Source organism: Strix uralensis, chromosome 19 (genome assembly GCF_047716275.1).
Source record: "Strix uralensis isolate ZFMK-TIS-50842 chromosome 19, bStrUra1, whole genome shotgun sequence".
In the NCBI taxonomy this organism is placed as follows: domain Eukaryota; kingdom Metazoa; phylum Chordata; class Aves; order Strigiformes; family Strigidae; genus Strix; species Strix uralensis.
Window position 1 is genome coordinate 16077570 of NC_133990.1, and position 13292 is coordinate 16090861.

General features: G+C 56.0%; 1 protein-coding gene across 10 annotated transcripts in view; it reads right to left on the reverse strand.

The window, feature by feature from the left end:
• The window catches only part of BAIAP2 (BAR/IMD domain containing adaptor protein 2), a 47834-nt gene that overhangs the window by 19696 nt on the left and 14846 nt on the right, over window positions 1–13292 (reverse strand). For all 10 annotated transcript variants that reach the window (XM_074889643.1, XM_074889652.1, XM_074889642.1 and 7 more), the window contains exons 4-6: window positions 5468–5529; window positions 5091–5162; window positions 4610–4747 (exon numbers count right to left, since the gene is read on the reverse strand). In XM_074889643.1, coding sequence (XP_074745744.1) covers window positions 4610–4747; window positions 5091–5162; window positions 5468–5529 — 272 coding nt within the window. The remainder of the gene's footprint in view (window positions 1–4609; window positions 4748–5090; window positions 5163–5467; window positions 5530–13292) is intronic.

The window sequence follows — 13292 nt, forward strand, 5'->3', positions numbered from 1 at the left end:
ACTTCGGTGTACGGCAGATTGCAGAGTAAACAAAGGCAAAAACGGACACAAGGGACGAGCTCTCCAGTGAGGTCCCGAGACACGGGCAGGTAACGCTGCCGAGCCACGCGATCGCTCAGGTTGCTGCATCCCAAGCAGGGATCCCTCTCGGTCCCGGCCTGCCCACGGCAAGGACGACGCTCAGACCCTGCCCACGAGCAGCTCAGCCCCAGACCTGATGCGTTTCACACGAACTTCCCCTCCCTGCACCCACTGACTGTTCGCCGGGTTTGGACTAACTCGGCTTAAAGCACAATCAAACCTGGAGAGAGTTACCTGGAGCCACTGAGCTTTTACATAATTCTTCCCTATTTAACTTTTACATAAGCCCTTGTAACCTGGTTTGTGCAAACTCCTTATCAGTTAGAGCTTCCTGACCTATACCTAAAATTATTTCTCCTGATGGGAATATCAAAATGAGGTTTCAATTACAAAAGTTTATAAACCCCTCCCGGTTATTTGGCACAGTGGTATTTAATGCTTAAAATACTCCCATAGGAGCAGGTGTAGGTGTGGGGAGCAGAAGCACATCTGGGCAGGAGCTGAGCTCAGCCTCCGCAGCCCACCGCCCCGGCTCAGCAAAGCCCTGGTTTTGCAGGGGCTGGGAGGAGCAGGGAGCTCCCTCTGCCCCTCCGGTGTTACCGTCCCGGCTGCTCACCGGCACGGTCACGCCAAAAGCCCTTTTGCTCAGGTCAGGCACAGCCTTTCACCACAAACAGCCAGCTTCAGCTTCGCTATTTAGGATGAATTAGACAGCTTCGTCTCAGCCCAACGGAGAAATCCAATTGCTTGTAGCACTAATATGATTTGATAAATAGTTTGAACCAACATAACTTCATTGTTGGGCTGCTGATTCAATCAAGGTCCTAAACCCATTGTGACCTTGATTTCATAGCTTGATCATAACCAGCGTTTAATGAAATTACAGCAATTTAGCTTCCTTGGTGATCTTCATATTGTTTTCATTCTTCTTCATAAAAGACATGAAGTGAATGGAATTGGCTTATTCTCCCGGTTTTCAACACAGGTCAAAAAAATTCTCAGTAACTACATAACTAAGATGAGACATCTGAGGCAGTTAGCTGTCTCAGCTTTCATTCCTCGTGTATAACAAAAGCTCTGGTCTGATTCATAAGGAATAAAAAGCCGGGCTTTATTGCGACATTCAGCAGCAACAACCCACAACCACAGCATCTCTCTTGACCATGACAGACAAAGCTTGGAGATGGAAAATCACTCCTGCAGCCTAATTGCGCTTTGAGCCGCTTTTAAGCTACATGAGTTGTCTTTACTGCAAACCACAAGGTGTTTTAAATCCTCAACCATGTTAATCCTGCGACACCCGTCCTCATCTATTAAACTCCACAAAACCAGCACAAGAGACAGTGGCCGGGTGATGTGGGACTCGCAGACAGCCCTGGATCAGCTCTCTCCATGCGGAAGCCTCTTGCAAGTGTCCACAAGCATCATGCCGCTGCCTAATCCCGAGCAGACCTCAAGCCCTGGGCTCCCAAAGCTCACCAGCCACGAGATGATGAGTTAGGTGCAGTGCCTGCTGAGTATCAGCATTTATTTCTGCTTTATAAAAGGGGAAAATCTGAATTGAAGAGTCACTGGTGAGATGTTTGGGCTGTTTTACTGGGTTTTCTGATCAATCTAGCAGAGCACGGAGCCCAAGCTGCGCTGGTACCTTGGCCCAGGTGAGGGCTGTCCTCTGCCACCCAGCAAACCAGAGCCCGAACAGCCCCAGATCCCCTCTCACCACGGCAGAGTGAGACTGTGTTAGAGAAACACATCCCGGAGCTCCCCGAAGGACAGCACTGCCTCTCCCACCGCACTCGTCTCGCCCACCCGTCTCGCTTGCAGGCGATGACAAGATGTGGTCACTCAACAAGTGGCTGAAAAGGCAGAAAGGAGCAATTCTGCTTCCTGTAGCATTAAATATGAAGAGAGATGATGACAGAGCATCAGACTCCTGGCTGCTGACTGCTAGAGTAGCTTAAGTGGATGAGTCTTCAGAAGAGGAGTAAGATGTTATTGCTTTATTGAAGGAGATGACTGATGGAGCTACCAGGACGTTTCCCTCAACAGCAGCTTCTCCCATTACGAGACAAGTAATCTGCAGCAGTCCATTAGAAGAGCTGCGTCCAGTCGGCTGATCGGCCTGTGGTCCCCTGGCACCAGCCTGATGAAGTCTTCAGCTTCCCGCAAGCATCACGAGGTGCCTCCAGCAGCCTCCTCGGAGGCCGCCAAGGGTTTTACAAGCCGGCCGCAGGGGTGGCCCTGGGCCAGCTAAACAAACCGAACGGCATGCAGCGGCTCCCCGGGGAGAACGACGTGGTTCTCTGTTTTAAGCTAGTTAAGAAAGTTTCTTGTGGAGCGAAGGCCCACAGTGTGACACCAGCAGCTCTGCAGATGCTCCTGGTTCACAAAGCCCAGTTTTGCTAAGCCCCACATGAGGCTCTGTCCTCAGGCCGGTACCAGCACCCAGTAGCTCCAGGCTGGATCCACCACTGCAGCAATCCCCCAGCTCTCCGATGGTACGAACAGCATCAAGGGTGGCCCAAGACGCTCTTTTTCTCTTGAGAGGAAATACCATCACTGCAGACAGCAAAGAACAGAGGGAAAACCGCGCTCTTGCCTGAATTCAGCAATTTAACTTTGTATTTTGATCTAAGGGCGGAAAAAAAGAAGCGAGCAGCTGAGCAGTCTCATAGCTCTTTAAGCTCAAAAGCCATCATAAGGCTTTTTCAGAGATAAGCGCTTCCTAAATACTTACTGCTGAAAGATTAAGAGACTGAAAGCCTGATCCTGCTTCCCTGCCCAAAGCGGCTGTGCTGACAGGACTACCCCATCCCCGCCACATCACAGCGGGAGGATCAAACCGTCGCTCCTCTCCCAGCTATATAAATCCGACCACTGGGATGGATTTTCCCCTCCTCCGACGCCGGGTGTGGGATGGGGATCCCTGCACGGCAGCAGCCCGGGGGGGTTAGGCAGGAGAGGGTGGCTCTGGCAGCAATTCTGCTCTGTTGTCCCTATCAGCAGCTTTCGCAGGTGGGGGATAACAAAGTTTTGATCCCTGAGTTTCCCCACACGGAGCCTCGTTGCCTAACAGGGCTCTTCTCGCTCAGCAGGAATTCCGGAGCGATCCTGGAGACGCCGTGGTTTAAGGGGCTCAGCTCAAGCCCTCAGCAGGCAGGACACCCCAATCTGCTGCGCCCCCCCGTTCCAGCCCTGCACGCGCTCGTGAACGAGCACGAGCCTGGTGCAACGTGCTCTGGCTCAGCACAGGAGCTGCACGCCGAGCCGGGGTGGATGACTCCAGGTGCATTTTTCTCCTTCAGTGCTTATTCTGATTCACACCACCGAGAGAATGACTGATTCCCCAAATTTTAGCACAATTAAGAATGTCACTTCCCCAGCACAACCTTCACGGTAACTCTCTGCCGATTACTTTAAATGCCACCCTGTGCACAGCCCCGGCGCGTGAAGTGCCACCGACATTTGGATCCCCTGCAGCAGACGCGGGTCATTTTGACACGCGGCATCCAAAGTAACAGATCCTGGTCCCAACACCATGCACACTCCCGTGCCTCAGACAAGACTAGGTAATTTCTGGCTTCAGGGCTCATCTCCCCCTTTTCAGGGTACTACCGGCGCTGTGATCGTTCAACAGCCTTAACGCGAGTAGCGGCACGAGGCCGTTCAGCCAGGGCAGGTTTGCAGGTGGGTGCATCAATGATTCGTTAAAGTTTGCCACATTCAGCCACGCTCTGGGCAAAGCTCGAACCAAAGGTTGCAGACTTAAGACGTGAATTCCTGCTGCGAATGCATCTGTAACCCGAGTGCCCCTCGGCACGTCCCGCCAGGGATGTGCCCTGGATGCTCTTCAGCGAGATCTCGACCCCGACTCCCTCCCTGCGGGAATTCCCAACGCCCTGACCTCCGACACACACCCACCCCCCCAGCACAAACCGTCCAGGCAGGTACTGTGAGGGACCCCAGCCCCCCGGATTAGCAACCGGCGCGTGGTTGGCGAGGGAGCCCACACCGCGATCACACCGCAGTGATTCACCGCAGCCGCCCCCGGCCCGTGCCGCCGCCCCGGCGGGCTGGGGGAAGGGGCACCCCGGCAGCAGGCACAGAAAATATTTAAGCAAAACACCATCCAGAGGGAGATGGCTCTGGCACAACAGAAATTAATGATCTTTTTGGGTTCATTCATCAAGCAAAACAAAAAAATTAAGCAGCGCCAGGAGCGGTGGATGGAGCAGGGTTAGTCACCACCGCACCGCCCGGCGCAACATCTGCCGTCAGCGGAGCTCGCAGCCTCCCCCTCTGCACCGTCCTCCCCCGGGGTGGCCACGAGACCAACCCGCTCCCATCACCGGCGGCCGCCCCCTCCCTATCCACACTTCCCACGCCCCACCACGCTCCCCTAATGCTGCTGTGCCCGCTCCTCTGCCGAAAACAGCAAGTTCTGATCTGAATGCCTGCGAGAGCCGGGCCACCTCAGCACGTCGTACCAAGGACGAGGTGCCCGTCCCACCCGCGCCCAGGGTCCTACCTGCAGCTCCTTGTCCGAGTACTTCTGGGGGTTTTTGCTGCCTTGGCTCTTCTTCCGAAGTTTCTTCAGCTCTGCCTGGCACTTGTCAAGCGAGTCCCCCTTGCTCCTTTGCTCTGTCTGGTATTTTTTCAGCGCAGCCTGGATGTGACAGGAGAAAGCTCTGAGCAGCGGAAGCTGGAGCCCACCTCGGCCACAGCTCCTGCTGCCGAGGGCTGGCAGAACAAGCAGGACCCCCCAGCCCTTTGGGAGAAGCAGGATCCCTGTGGTCCGGAGAGCAAACAGGGGCTGCAGTGCTCTGACATCGGGGAAAATGTTCTGTGCGTGGTGATGCGTGTGATGGCCGGGGACCCATCTCACCGGCGGCACAAGTGTCCCCTGAGCGGGGAGCCGGGCGAGGGGGCAGCTGGGCAGCAGGAACGGGAGACACCGAGACACCCCAGGCAACGTTTGTGCTGCTGGACTACACGAGTCCATAACTCACACTCAGGTACCGGGAGTCCAGCTCCACCTTCTGCTCCAGCTGCGTCAGAAGCTCGTTGTGGAAGGACTTGAGCTGCGGGCAGAAAGAAAAAAAAACACGGTTCCGTGGTGAGGGCTGGCAAACCCTGCCTGGGGAGAGGGTCTGTACAGACAGAGCAGAGGCTGACAGCAGCGAGGGACAGACGGACGCTCAGAGGGGGACCCAGCAGGGCAGAAGCAGATGCCCAAGCAGACCAGACCCTTTTCAGCTCAGCAAATGTGCTTCAGAGGGGCTGGCATCACCCAGACAAGACATGGAAAACCCTTTTGCTCGGCTGCAACATCAGCAGAGCCTGTGGCCAGGCCGAGAGCCCAGCGCGCCAGGGCCAGGGCACTCACCATCTCCTCCAGCTGGTTCTGGATCTGCCTGTGGACCTCTGCCATCTGGAAGAGCACGTCTCCTGCAAAGACAAGATGTGGGGAAGGGGCTTGAGGCACTGAGCTTGGAGGGACATCCCAGGGCTGGGGGAGGTGGCACCCCACTAGCAGGGAGGGGCCCACAGCCAGACCCGTGGGTGCTCCTGGAGTGCCCCTGGTGCCCATCTTCGAGGAGCTGTAGGTGGGCAGATGCTCATCTGAGACACTTGGACCAACACACACGTCTTGTGTAGCATGAAGGGAAACAGGGACAAGCAGCACTGGGAGCCCAGCACCCCAGGGCACCCTGCCCGTGACCCACAGTGTCATCGGCCACCCCAGCTACGCCACGGCTCTGCCCACGCTAGCCCTCAGCCTGGCCGCAGGGACGAGACGGAGGAGCCAGAGATGACAGGACCAAGAAAGGTCCCTCACCTCAACCTGATTCCCAATCTGGATGCTGAAGGGAGCAGCTAGAGATGAGAGATGCTGCACTAATAACTGAGATGGGAATTTAAATCGTCCTGTTACAGCCAGGAGCTCTGCCTGGTGCTCTCCTGGGCGTGCATACCACCCGAAGGCAAGCGCAGAGCTCCAGCACCCCCCTCCCCCAGCAGTGAGGCAGCAGACAGGCACAACCCTGGGACTCAGTCCAGGTCACAGGACGTGGAGCTGCAAACAGAGTTAAGCCCCGGGTTGAGATTTTCCTCCAAACCACTGGACCTGTCCAACCTCGGGGGCTGAACCATGCACGGGCAGCCCTGCCCTGGGCAGGCGAGCTGGGCAGCGAGGGCAGAGCTGTGGCACGTGGCTGCGGCAAACGCCGCCGGTCAGTCTCACCAACGGCTGCCCACAGCTGAGGGATCCCAGTTCTGCTTTTGCTCTTCCTTTTTCTTTTCAAATGCAGAATGCATCAAGTCCCACACCCACAGCGCTCTTCCTGGGAGGAAGGGCAGTGTCCTGCCTCAGCAAAAGCCCCGACGTGGCTGGAGCCAGACACACACATGGGAGCTGCCGGAGTGTCTTTTAGGAGAGGAGCCAGTGCTACCGCTGGACTAAAAGCACCATCTCCAGATCAGAGGAAGCTTTCAGGGAGAGTTGAGCTCCGTCAGCTATTTGTAAGGGCTGAGTTAGGAAGCTCTTACTTCCAGCACGGTGGGTCGCAGCTTCCCAGGAGGCTTCCAGCCTACGCGGAGCTGTTTGCAACTGAGAGCCATGAGCTGAGACACACAGAGCCCAGGTTTGCTTCCACACGGGGCTGCTCACTCCTGTCCTTGCAGCTGTGGTTTTGGTGTATTTAGGGAGTGAAGGAAAACGTGAGTCCTCTGCAGAGGACGGGACCCTCCTGGGCTTCAGGACAACTGCGTCCTCTGTACATGGAGTCAAACCTCAGCAACAGCGAGACTGGGATGAGCCAAACCAACGTCTCACTGGTGCAAGGGAACCACTGGGACCCTCGTTCAGCACCAACAGGACGGGTTACAGTGGGCCAGCCCCAGCCCACGGCTTGGTCAGCCCATCCCTGGCACACCACGTGCCCGTGGGCCACATGCCAGCCGGGTGTCAATACCACTGGCCGATCAGGAACAACCTGGCCCAACGTTTCTTTGCTCTCGTGGCTGGAGCAATTCGTACTTTGCACCATACACTGTGTCTCAAAACCTTCTGCAAACATCAAACCTGATCTCTTTTTTGTCCTTGGCAGGCACCAGCCCCCTCCGCCACAAGTCGAGGCAGTAACAGAACCAGCTGTGGCACCGCAGGCGCTCAGCCAGCGCTGACTGACACCAGGGTCACCGTCCCCCCGTGCCCCTCACTCGGCTCCTCGAGAGACCAGCGATGCACAAGGCATCCCACAGAGCGAGGAGGGGACCAGTCGGTGCGACTGCACCCCTGCTCCTTCGCCAGGAGGAAACCCTGTGCCAAGATTTCCGCAGCCTTTGAGCCGGCTGTAACTTTTCCAGCCGCTTCGCAAGGTGCTGAGCGAAGCGGAGCAGCCCCCGGCAATTACGCACGTCTGTGGTGAAGAGCTTCACGCATCAACGGGGAGGTCCGGGCAAGGGGTCACCACCACGAGCCCGCCAGGAAATCGCTCTCCAGTTGGGCTGCAACAGCTCAATCATGGGAAGTGCTCAAATTCCCACTGCAAGGAGGCAATGACGTAACGCCGTGGCTTGGCCGAGATTGCTTTCAAGAGTGTATCAACGCAAGGGTGGCTCGCTTATTATTTTCAAAGCTTGCACCACCCCCTCTCTCCCTTTCATTTCCCGTTTGGCCAGGGTGGAAACCCTGGCTGGGGGCAGGGCTGACCGAGGGCTTTCTGGCCCCCAACCCACTTGGAGAGCAGGGCCCAGGGCGCTCAGAAAGAACACACATATCCCCAAATCCAGCCCCGGGTACACCCAGCCCCCCGCACTGGGCCAACAGGGCTCTGCCCCCACCCAGGGAATTTGCTTGTTCCCAGCAGCCGGGGAGGTTGTGCGATTGACTCTCAGATACAAATCTTTTTGTTTAGACTTTCTCTTCCACCACCACCCCCCTGGCTCTTATCACGGCGAGAGGGCAGGACGTTTCAGCCCCACATCAAAGCAAGCAGCGGTGCAGAGCCTTTCCCACCCAGCGTCCCCACTCAAGCTGCTCCGTGTCCTGGCCCAGATGAGGGGACACTGCCATCCCCCCCTGCCCCATGCCCCCCAGTTTGCAGTGGCCTTGCCAGCAGCATAGCACAGCCAGCCCAAAGCCAAGAGCTTCCTCTGGAGCATCTCCCCGGGCTGGGACAGCCCAACCAGCTCCGAAGGAATCTGTTCCAGGCTTCCCACGGCCGCCACGATCGCTGGGAGCCCACATGGGGCAGCAGCAGGATTTGAACTAAATCCCCTAAATAGTAGCTGCAGCGCGGTGTGACTTCACACACAGCACCTCTGACACCCCGACACCTCCACACCACGAGCTGCTGCACCGCCGCAAAAAAAAGCTACAGACCTTGTTAGACATTAAGAGACATTTCACCCTGAAACCGCCAGTGTGGCAGCAGGGAAGAAGTTAAACTGCGACTAAGAGATAGCATGGTGGTTGGAAAACCTAAATATTTCAAACTCTGGCTCAGAAGAGGATCCATTGTGCTGACGGTGGATACCGCAAGGCGTTAGCAGAGCTCGGCGCCAGGGCTGGGAGCACGGCACACGCCCCGGCCACCCACGCCACGGGCGTTTTGCATCACCGACCAGTGGTATTTGTAAGTTAAACACGGTTAATTATCGCTGCGCAGCAGGACAGAGAACAGGGCAAGAGCTTGGGTCACAGTGTAAACTGTATACAGAGTGCGAGCACCGCGCCAGCCTTGCTGCCAAAATGCACATCCTATAGGTCAAGAAACCCAAGGTCAAGTGCCTCACCTAAGCCCAGAGGCAAAAATAAAGAACAGGGGAGGGCAGGACTGCAGAGCAAGGGTTTCACCTGCCCGTGCCGGGCTCACACACCTTTCCGCAGGCTGCAAAGCACAAACAGGCGAGGAGGAGTTACTATTTACGTCTGTGTGACTCACAGTATCGCTCTGGGAGAACTGCAGGGGCTATTGTGGGCCCTTCCCTACCACACCCAGCCAGGAACAGGCAAACAGGTTGTTCCACATCCCTCCCATTGCTATCGGCACCGCAAGCCCCACGCAAGGAGCCAGCTGCCCCTCCAGAAGGCAGAGCAGTAGGAAACCATCTCACAGGGTTTTGCCTTTGAGTTTTCAGAGCTTAAGGATTTTATTTTCCTTCCCCTCTCGAGCTAGATACGAGCTATTTTTAATAAAAATACCAAACAATGCATCAGCAAAAGAGCCAAACTGCTCCAAGCCAGAACATGCTGATTCTTGTGCAGGGCTGAAGCGGCCCAGCCTGTCCTGCAAGGGCACCGGGGGCTGGTGGCCAGCGGCCATGGGACCGGCTCCCTGCCTTTGCTGGTCCCCACTTTGCCAGGGCCACCAGCCCCCATCTGCCACCAGCCCCAGCTTGGCAACAGGGATGTTTGACAAGGAAACAGCACTGCATCCTCGCCAGCATCGCTCCTTGCTCCTGTAAGACGGAGGGTGCAGCACCATTGGCATCGCTCTCCCTCAGAGCCACTTGCTCTGGAGCTTCAGATCCCAAATAAAGAGCGCGAAAGGATGAAACAAGGAGGCCAGGGGCTCGGCTCTTCCACTACTGGACATTGTGCTGGGCTTCTCCCTGTTGCTTTTTGTTAAGAGAGACCAGGAAAGGCAGTGGTGCCTTCATGGGAAGTAACCAAACTGGCAGAAAAGGAATATTAGCTCGTTAATGAGAAAAAGCAACAGACAGTAACAGGGCAAGTTGTTTGAGCTCCTGAAGCCTAAGAGGGGAAAAAAAAAAGTCTGCTTTTCAATGGCTGATTAAATGCTATTAGCGGAATCCTTTGATGCCAAGCAAGCACCCAAACCCAGGGAGGGGATGTGCCCACACCAGCACATTGTCAGGGCAGGCGGAGGTGCAAAAGCACTGGGGTGGGTGCCTGGAGGGGCCCGGAGGTCCCTGCACCAGGCACTGCTGACACAGGCACCCCCACCTCTCCTCCCGGGCTTTGCTGAGCAAAGGTACCTGCTGGACAGGAGAGCTCCATCGGTTTGGGTTTTTTTGTGGGGGGAGTGGGGTGGAGAGCATCAGCCTTGTGCACGTTATTGACAAAGCACTGCTTCAGGGTGACATCCCACCCCCCCCGATTGGCAGAGGCTCGGCAGGGGCTCTCAGCCCAGTGGTTACCAGTTCCCCTTCCAGCACTGCGTGCTGCCCAGTTTCACACTCTCCATTTCCCCCCAGCTGCTGCACTGCCCACCGAAACCAGGGGCAAGCTGTCGCCCCCCCCCCAGCTCCCGCGGTCACGGCTCCGGCACATCCCGCTGCTGCGCGGCCACTTCCCCCCGTCCTGCAATCACAGACTGGCCACAGCTCCGCTCGCACCTCACGCCACGTGCTCAAGATCCGACCAAGCCAGATTTAAGGCAGAAGCATGCTACTTAAAGCTTCTGCAATTATTTCCCCCTCCCCTCTTCCCTCATATTAACGTATCTTGATCCAAGTTCAGACTCGGCACACGCCACGGACAAGCCCTCGAGCCACGGAGCGCGGCGCTTCGCAGCCCAACGCCTCGCCCAGACAGGAGAGCTCTGACTTGATCAGCGCCGACACTCAATCGCAAGACAATTTGGGGGAAGATCCGTGCGTGTGCAGCGGGAAGGACATGCGTGTGGGGAAGCGATCAGGCTTCTCTGCGCTGATTCATCTATTTCCTCTTCAAAAGGGTTTCACTTCTCACAGCCCCAAAGGATGGTACCGATTTGTTGATGTTCTATTAGCGACTCATCAGCATTACAATGATCAGCTCTGTTTGCAGCCTCTGCTTCAACCCAGCCTGGCAAAGCTTAAGACATTTTTTATTTATTTATTGAGAGACAAGGTAAGGAAAAAAGCAAAAGCTTCCCAAGGCACTCTGACTCAGGCAAGTTCAACGGCACATTTCCAGCCATTAGCTCCCTCAGGCTGAGCAGTCACCACTGACACTTTTACTGGACAGATTAGAGACCTGGGTGACCTGCGATGCCCCGCGCTCCCCAAGAGCCACCCCTGGACTGGTACAGATCATCTATCTGTATCATGATGTACAGACCAGCAAGTCCCTAGTGCCCAACTGCTCTGGCAGCAGCTAAATTGGTGACACAGGATTAATTAGCACAGGAGAACACAACTGCACAGACCTCACATTCACCAGCCTGGAGCCACCCCGCTCAGACTCACATGAACCGATCACCCTACACGCCAGCAGTCCCGGGAGGGGAAGGAAAATGTCTCCAGGACACGGGGCTGGCCACACAACAAGCTGTGCCCCTTCCTAAAATCTGCCAAGCTCACAGCTCTGCTGATGGACAGGAAAAACCAGCCCATGGCCACACACGCAGCCCCTCCGTTCCCCCCAAAAGGATGGAGCATCCCTGTGGAAGCTCGTCCCAGCTCGGTGCCCGCAGCAGGTAGGCATCTCTGGAGGATGTCACCACTGAAGGTGAAACTCAAATGTTACACACAGCTGCCACGTGTTAAAAACCCCAGCCAGGCAACCTGCTCTTCACAGATGCTCATTTAACAGCCCTCCACCCTTACTTACCCAAACACAGGTTGGTGAGAACAAGCCTACTGCTATGGCAGTCTGCTTTTAACCAGAAGACGTGAAGGCAGTGAAAAGGCAACGCAGACAGCAGAAGAGTCCCTTTCTCAGGCAGGCAGCAGTTTTTAAGAGGTTTTTCTTGTATTTCTGCACCCTTAGCAAGCCCATTCCTACAGGTTCCTTCCCTAAGTGAACTACACAGCTTGGGGACTGAGTCCTGAATTTCTAGCACGATTTCTCCAGCAAATTAGGCCTTTTAACAGAATCACAGGTGGAAATGCAGGTCTAGAGCATCCACTCTTTCACCAGCACAAAGTTGTTACCCACAAGTCATTAAGTCCAATTTTAAAAGGATCAAACGCCAAGATTACCACCGCTCTCCCACCCAGGAGCTCATCTCCAGAGGCAGAGGGACCCCACTGCAGGGACACCCATCACAGGCAAATATTTCCTGGAGTCCAGTTTCATTTTTCCCAGGCCCTGCTCCAGCAGATCCCCGACGGACATCGGGGACCACCAGCTCTGCTGGTCCCTGATCACACCTTGAACCCAGCAACGACCTTTGACTCGCAGGATCTCTATCTCCGTCTCCACCCTGCAGGCAGCCTCTACCCAAAACAACCGCAAATCCAATTAACAGATTAATCCCCCTCCCCAGAGGATTCAGCACAGCACAAAGCCTCCAAACCCTGCCACCGCTAAGAGCCGGCCCAGACTGAGGGGCGGCAGTGGGGACAGGAGTCTGACCTTGCCCAGCAGCCGTGGGCATCCCACCGCTCCGGGAGCTGCCACCTTGGCCGTGCCCAACCGCAGACCCCGCAACCTCAGGGCACAGCGTGCTGGGTGGAGACAGCTCTACCCCGCATCTCTCCGTGATGCTCAGCAGAGTTTTAAAAGCTGTACGGAGATGGTTTTAAACTCTTGAAGCCCAGCACTGACACCAAACAGCTCCGCAGCGAACGACTGGACCATGAAGGTGCCACCGGTCCTTGTGCAAATTGCGTATCGGAAGAAAGTTGTTCTCTACCAGAGGGTCATTTCAGCTCAACAATGGTCAACTAATTACTGCATATCTTGCGCCATGCTTCAGTCAGAGCAGCCCTCACTAATTCAAGAGGACCTTTGAGAACAGCAACTGCTAAGCAAATCCACCTCCAGCCCTGAAGGAGTTTCCCGCAGGTGCTGTTCAGCCCCAGCACCCCAGCGCGCTCCCAGCCTGCTGGAAACTGCCTCCGGCTCCGCTCACCAGGCACGTGCTTCCCTGGAGAAGAAAATCCCTTCCCGTGACTTTGCCATGGCCTAGTTTTCAAGGGTGACAGAAGAAACAACATTTTGAGTAGCATCCAAGGGACCTAACACAGGAGCCAAACAAGGGCCAAAGTCACCCGAGCACTCGCCTGCGTGAGACTGGAGCCACTTGGAAGCGTCCGCAAACCATTCCCAGATCGAGCTTGGAGCAAACCCTCCCTGATCAGACACGCAGCGTTCACGCTCTTCACACCAGCTTCTCAGCTTCCCAAAAGCCACCGCAGCAACCACCGACATGAAGAACAGCATAAGGAGCCTCTCCCAAAGAGGAACTGGGGGCGTGGGTCTAATCCTCCCAGTGCCAGAAACAGGGCAGCAGCCCAGAGCAGAGCAGGGATTT